Source organism: Anolis sagrei, chromosome 1 (genome assembly GCF_037176765.1).
Source record: "Anolis sagrei isolate rAnoSag1 chromosome 1, rAnoSag1.mat, whole genome shotgun sequence".
In the NCBI taxonomy this organism is placed as follows: domain Eukaryota; kingdom Metazoa; phylum Chordata; class Lepidosauria; order Squamata; family Dactyloidae; genus Anolis; species Anolis sagrei.
Window position 1 is genome coordinate 15,716,818 of NC_090021.1, and position 7,559 is coordinate 15,724,376.

General features: G+C 46.0%; 1 protein-coding gene across 6 annotated transcripts in view; it reads right to left on the reverse strand.

Annotated features, from left to right (window-relative positions):
• CCDC85A (coiled-coil domain containing 85A) overlaps positions 1 to 3,064 on the reverse strand; it is a 205,019-nt gene extending 201,955 nt beyond the window's left edge. For 5 of the 6 annotated variants that reach the window (XM_060754609.2, XM_060754608.2, XM_060754610.2 and 2 more), the window contains exon 1: positions 838 to 3,063. In XM_060754609.2, coding sequence (XP_060610592.2) covers positions 838 to 1,143 — 306 coding nt within the window. In that variant the 5' untranslated portion in view covers positions 1,144 to 3,063. Of the gene's footprint in view, positions 1 to 837 lie in introns of all 6 variants that reach the window. The other variant, XM_060754607.2, reaches the window with a different exon arrangement.
• Positions 3,065 to 7,559: the final 4,495 nt, after the last annotated feature.

Below are 7,559 nucleotides of genomic sequence, written 5' to 3' on the forward strand. Positions count from 1 at the left end.
CATCCAGCCTCTGTTTCAAAGCCTTCAAAGAAGGAGCTTCCACACACTCTGAGGCAGAGAGTTCCACCACTGAACAGCTCTCACAGTTAGGAAGTTTTTTCCCAAACATTCAGGAATCTCCTTTCCTGTAGTTTGAAGACATTGTTCCATTGTGTCCTAGTCTCCAGGGCAGCAGAAAACAAGCTTACTCCCTCCTCCCTATGACTTCCTCGCACATATTCATACATGGCCATCATGTACAGGAGAACAGAAATGAAATCCCATTCAACTATGTAAAATCCACTGGATGATTCTGAGCAAGTCATACACTCTCACTTCCAGAAAGTAACCAGAAAAAGGGTCACATTAGAATTACTGTAAATCCTAAACAACTCAAAGGCACACAACAACAACTGCAACAGTGCCAGGCTAAGTTTTAACACTGGGATGAGAGGATAACAAGGATTTCAAGCAGCGCTGAATTGTGCATCCTTTTAACAAATATTATTGTACTTAGAGCACCCAGAAAGCCAAGAGAGGATTTCAATCAGAATTCTGGGAGGATTACAAAGCCCGGAATCACCTAGCCAATGACCATGCTGGTTGGGAGAGCTCAAAAACTGGATTATCTTCCCAAATTAGATGAAATCTGGTGCCTTGCAGGCTGTAACCCCCCATTTCTCAAAGAAGAACATCCTACAGCTCTGCCCCACATCTAGTTCTCCCTTCCCATTGCTTGTCCAAATTATTTTAGGCCTGAGGCTGTTAGGAATTGTGGGAGTTGAAGTCCAAAACACCTAGAGGGCTGAAGTTTGCCCATGCTTGTTTTAGACAGTCCTGTCTAAAGGTCATCCTTACCTTGAGTCCACGGATTTCTCCCAGGTGGAGCTGGAGGCGGCGGTTGACCTCGCGGATGAGGTTGCTGTGGTCCAGCATGGCGCTCATCTTCTCGGCCTCAGCCTTGCGCAGGCTACGAACCAGCTCCTCTTTGGTCCACTTCAGCAGCTCCTCATCGGCCACCTTGGAGAGGTCTTCAGCCAGCCCAGCCCCTGCCACCACCTGCCCTGCCACACCCCCTGCTTCAGGCGTCCCTGCGGCCACCGGCGTCCCTGCAGCCGACCCACCAGGCCCCGCTCCAGCACCTGTCGCCAGGACCTTGGACATCCTGGCCCAGCCAAACTCCCCTCCAAGGACAGTGAGTGGAGTGAGCGCTGGATCAGGGCCAGGAAGAGAAGTCCGACCCTTCCAGGCTCAGTGAAGATATGGAGAAGAGGTCTTTGGACAAAAAGAAGAAGAAAAGAATAGGAATAGTTCTTCAACCTTCCCAGGACTCAACAAAGAATTTGGAGAAGGAGTTTTTGGCAAGTTTGTTTCAACTCCTCTTCAAAAGAAAAAGGAAACAATAACCTTTTCTCCTTAGTCTGGCTGATCTCTTCAGATCTCCAATGAGCATCTACAGCTCTCCAAGGTGTGGCTTTGACCCCTCCAGGGCCCAGTGAAAATTGAGAGAAGGAGTCTTTGGGAAACTTTGATGTCAGCCCCCTTCTCTGAGAAAGAGAGAGAGAAATACAGAGAAGAAGAGTGCAGCAAGCCCCTAACTGGGAAAGAAATCTTGTCATCCAATCTTCTCAGATCTCCACAAGAGGTATGCAGATCTTTCAATAGTGACTTCAGGGCAACTTTGGAATCCAACCTGGAGGCTCTTGTCATCCAAGGAGACAGAACTTTCTGTTCCCTTCAGTCCATCCAATCCCTTCAGGTCTTTAAAGGAGGTCTGCAGATCTTTCAGGAGTGACTTTGGAGTCCAACCCGGAGGCTCTTGGCATCCAAAGAGACAGAGAACTTTCTGTTCCCTTCAGTCCATCCAATCCCCCCAGGTCTTCAAAGGAGATCCACAGATCTTTCAGGGGTTAATTCAAGGCAAGTCTGGAGTCCAACCTGGAGGCTCCTGACATCCCAAGGAGGCAAAGAATGTTCTGTTCCCTTCAGTCCATCCAGTTCCTTCAGGTCTCCACAGGAGGTCTGCAGCTCTTTCAGGAGTGACTTCAGGGCGACTTTGGAGTCCAACCCAGAGACAGTGAGTACTGAGAACTTCTCTTCCTCAGTCAGAAGGGCAGACACCCTACCTGGAGCCTGGCATCCCCGCCTTTAACCCAGAGGAAAAGGAGGCCATCCAGAACACCTCCATCCCTTGGACCGACCTGGGAGACTTCAAGTGTTTCCAGATCCCGACGTTCCTCTTTGTGCTCCCGTCGCAGGATCCGGGAAGAGGGAAAGTCCAAAGCCGGCTTCTACCTTGATCCCGACGTTCCTCTTTGAACGCGTGTCTCTGGATCCGGGGGAAAAAGAAAGTCAAAAGCCGGCTTCTACCTTCAACCTGATTCAACTGAAGGCTATCAGTAGCTATTCTTCTCCTCCACAGCAATCTAGACTTCCTTGTGCCGGTTTCAGGCACCAACTCGCCTCCTCCGGCGTGCTGGAGAGGAACGCTACCCGATGTAAGGGACGAACACGTGTACAGGTTTCCCCACGTGCTTGGAGGGTTCCCTCTTGTCCCTCACATCCAAAAAGATGTGGGAGAAACCCAAAGGCTGGCTGGAGAGAGAGAATAAGCCTTTCCCCTTTCTTTACTGATGAGAGGAAAGAAAGGTGTGTTCCAGGCGACCCGCGAGTCCTCCCTGGGCACGTGGGAACGGGGAGGCTTCAGACACAAAGAAGGGCGACTCCTGAAAAGTCGCGTGTCTGCTTCCCCAGCCTTCCCACGCTCTTCTGGACGCCGGCAACAGATGGAGAAAGAGAGAGAGAAGGAGTAGTAGAGCCGGGTCTCTCCCGCTTCCACTCAACTGGGCTCATCCCTCGAGGCCATCCTCCTCCTCCTCCTCTTCTTCTCCTCTCAATGGGTCCCAGCCCAGCCCTGGCCAGGAGAAGAAGGAGAGCGCATTTGGGAGGCTTTGCGGCCACTTTGCCCGGCCCGACGAGAGAAGGCGGTTGGGAGGCAGCTCTTTTTCTCCCCTTTCGCCTCCTCCTCCCTTCAGCCGGGAGGCGGCGACGGAGGGCCACGTGCGAGACCCCAGGGAAGGAAAGAAGGAAGGAAAGAAGGAGTGAAAGGAGGAGGGAGGGAGGGAAAGGAAGGGAAAGGATGGACGCGGCTCTTTGGCGCCACCTCTCGACCCAAAGGAGCAGCGCCGCTCCTCTCCTCTCATCCTTCCTTCCTTCCTTCCCTCGTCTCCCTTTGCGCGCATCTATCTGCCGCCCCTTTCAACCCCATTTGACACCACTTTCACTGCCACCCATCCAATGCCAGCCTTGGCCCCGTCCTGACAGTACACACGACTTCTCCAGAATTGATATAGATAGTATTAGACACTTTAAAGATTGCGAGGAGGCAGCTAAGACTCAGAAGAACCCCCTTCCAATAATATGCTTGGATCATTAGAGTTGGAAAAGAATCATAGAATCAAAGAGTTGGAAGAGACCTCATGGGCCATCCAGTCCAACCCCTTTCCAAGAAGCACGAACATTGCATTCAAATCACCCCTGACAGATGGCCATCCAGCCTCTGTTTAAAAGCTTCCAAAGAAGGAGCCTCCACCACACTCCAGGGCAGAGAGTTCCACTGCTGAACGGCTCTCACAGTCAGGAAGTTCTTCCTAATGTTCAGATGGAATCTCCTTTCTTGTAGTTTGAAGACATTGTTCTGCATCCTAGTCTCCAGGGCAGCAGAAAACAGGCTTGCTCCCTCCTCCCTATGACTTCCTCTCACATATTTATACATGGCTATCATGTCTCCTCTCAGCCTTCTCTTCTTCAGGCTAAACATGCCCAGCTCTTTAAGCCGTTCCTCATAGGGCTTGTTCCCCCAACCCTTGATCATTTTAGTCACCCTCCTCTGGACACATTCCAGCTTGTCAATTTCTCTCTTGAATTGTGGTGCCCAGAATTGGACACAGTATTCCAGGTGTGCTCTAACCAAAGCGGAATAGAGGGGTAGCATTACTTCCCTGGATCTAGATACTATGCTCCTATTGATGCAGGCCAAAACCCCATTGGCTTTTTTTTTGCCGCCACATCACATTGTTGGCTCATGTTTAACTAATTATCCATGAGGACCCCAAGATCTTTTTCACACATACTGCTCTTGAGCCAGGCGTCCTTTGCATTTTGTTTTTTCTGCCTAAGTGGAGTATCTTGCATTTGTCCCTGTTGAACTTCATTTTGTTAGTTTTGGCCAATCATCTCTCTAATCTGTCAAGATCGTTTTGAATTCTGCTCCTGTCCTCTGGACTATTGGCTATCCCTCCCAATTTGGTGTTGTCTGCAAACTTGATGATCCTGCCTTCTAACCCTTCATCTAAGTCATTAATAAAGATGTTGAACAGGACCGGGCCCAGGACAGAACCCCACGGCACTCTGCTCATCACTTCTTTCCAAGATGAAGAGGAAGCATTGGTGAGCACTCTCTGGGTTCATTTGCTTAACCAATTACAGATCCACCTCACTGTAGTTTCGCCTAGCCCACATTGGACTGGTTTCCTTGCCAGAAGGTCATGGGGGACCTTACCGAAGACCTTACTAAAATCCAGATATGCTACATCCATGGCATTCCCCACATCTATCCAACTTGAAACTCTATCGAAAAAGAGATCGGATTAGTCTGGCATGACTTGTTTTTGATAAATCCATGTTGACTATTAGCGATGACCGCATTTGTTTCTAAGTGTTTGCAGACCACTTCCTTAACAAACTTTTCCAGAATCTTGCCTGGTATCGATGTGAGGCTGACCAGACAATAATTGTTTGGGTCATTCTTTTTTTTTCCCTTCTTGAAGACTGGGACCACATTGGCTCTCCTCCAATCTGCTGGAACTTCTCCCATTCTCCAAGAACTCTCAAAGATGACTTCCAGTGGTTCCAAAATTACTTCTGCTAGTTCCTTCAATACTCTTGGGTGTAGTTGATCTGGCCCTGGGGGACTTTAATTCATTTAGAGTGACCAGGTATTCCTGGATGACTTGTTTCCTTATTTGGGACTGGATTTCCCCTCACCCTTAGTTCTGAAGTGAAGTAGGCTGCTGAACCAAAGTGTAGTGGAGTCTCCTCATTTGGAGCTTTAAACAAAGGGTGGAAGGCCATCTGGTTGGAGTGCTTTGATTGTGTATTCCTGCACAGCACTGTTGGGTTGGGTTGGATGGCCTTTAGTCTCTCTTCCAATTCTGGTATTCTACAATTCTATGAAAGTACGAACAGGAAGGCTTTGAAATATAACTGTATCAAGTTATGTTAAATGTAATTGTCCATATTTTCCCTTCTCTGTTTATGTATGTATACACTTCTATACTCCCACCTACAATATAGGAATAAACTGAACTAGAATACTAGCTAATCTCACCATTATGTAAAATTGCACCACTTTCTGAAAATAAATCATATCTAAAGACTCCTAAAGAAGTCAATTCTGCTTTCATGTACAGTTTTGCTAGGCTTGATTCAGGAACTTTTTGTCACTTACGGTTTAACCGTTTCCCCCAGCTAATTAAATATCTTCATCGTCTGCGTATTATAAATAATACATGTTCATGGCATTATAATGTTTGTTCCTCAAATACTCCATTGAGGTTTGCAAAGTCACACTTTATCAGCTGCAAATCAAGATGAAAATGAACTTAGCAGAAGCAATCAAAAGTTTGGAAAAGGCAAAAAAAAATCATGTTTGTGCAATTTATCTAACGGAACCATTAGACTTGCAAATTTGAAGCGGGGAGGAAAAACATTACTAGTTCTGGCATTGCTTCTGTATCTGCAGCTCCGCCATCAAACACCAGGTTGCCAATTGCTAGCAAATTTATTGACTGCCAGTAAAAGAAAAAAAACTGTTGTAAAAAAAATATATCTTGCCAGTAAATCCTTCCTTTCCTGGCTCTGTTGATGCTCCTTCTAACAACTTAATAGCTATCGCTGTTTGCTGCATATTTCCCTTGTATCTTTTTTAAAGAGCTATTAAAAACTAGGCAATCATCAGTATTTTTCAAAAAAACTTTTTCAAGATGTCCTTTTTAAGAGGGATTTTGGAAGGGGAAGGAAGCATAGTGCAAAATAGGTTACCTGCACCTGTATGAGACCATCAGTGTATATGAGACTCAAGCAGAAGGAAGCTGTGGCATTCTAGGACAGGAATAATAATAATAAATAATAATAATAATAATAATAATAATAATAATAATAATAATAATAACCATGGATGTGGCTCACAAATGGAACTTTTAAAAATGACACAGAGGGCCTGATTCTGGCAGCCCAAGAACAAGCCATTCGAATAGTGTTTCTCAACCTGGGGGTCGGGACCCCTAGGGGGGTCACAAAGGGGTGTCTGAGGGGTCGCCAAAGACCATCAGAAAACACAGTATTTTCTGTTGGTCATGGGGGTTTTGTATGGGAAGTTTGGCCCAGTAGTATCATTGGTAGGGTTCAGAATGCTATTTAATTGTAGGTGAACTATAAATCCCAGCAACTACAACTACCAACTGTCAAGGTCTATTTTCCCCAAAAATTCCACCAGTGTTCACATTTGGGCATATTGAGAATTTGTGCCAAGTTCGGTCCAGTACCATCATTTTTTTGAGTCTACCATGCTGTCTGGATGTAGGTGAACTACAACTCCAAAACTCAAGGTCAATGCCCACCAAACCCTTCTAGTGTTTTCTGTTGGTCATGGGAGTCCTGTATGTCACGTTTGGTTCAATTCCATCATTGTTTGAGTTCAAAATGCTATTTGATTGTAGGTGAACTATAAATCCCAGCAACTACAACTCCCAAATGACAAAATCAACCACCCCCCCCCCCCCACCCCACCCCCCCACCACCCCAGCCCAACCACACCAGTATTCAAATTTGGGTATTTGTGCCAAATTTGATCCAGTCAATGAAAATACATCCAGCATATCAGATATTTACGTTACAATTCATAACAGTAGCAGCATTACAGTTATGAAGCAGCAACAAAAATAATTTTATGCTTGGGGTCACCACAACATGAGGAACTGTATTAAGGGGTCGCGGCATGAGCTCTGGAGTTTTTAAAGCAGAGGCTGGATGACCATTTGCCAGGAGAGCTTAAATTTGATATTCCTACATGGCAGGGAATTGGATTGGATGCTTCTTGGGACTCTTCTAACTCCATGATTCTATGACCTTCTGTGCACTGTTTACCTGTGGTCTCCTTTCTTTCAGCCCAGTTACATCGAAATATCCTTGAATGTCATCGACCAACTCCTTCTTTTTCTCTCTCTGACCATCTGTTGACATTTAAAAGAAACCCTTAGCTTTAGTTCATGTTTCTTCTGTTTGTTCGGTAAACGGTGTGAGAGATTTAGCCCTAGAAACTTCTGTAGTTAAATGTCAACCAAGCAGTAGATAGAGAGAACAACATTTTCATGCATTATTTTTATTATTTAGTAGCGTTGCCCAGGTTATTTGAAAAAGACCATTTTTAATTGCACAAAATACATAAGATTGTGGATGAACAACAACTCAATCATGCCAGGTTACCCCCCCCCCAAACAAAAAAAAGCTCCATCAGTACT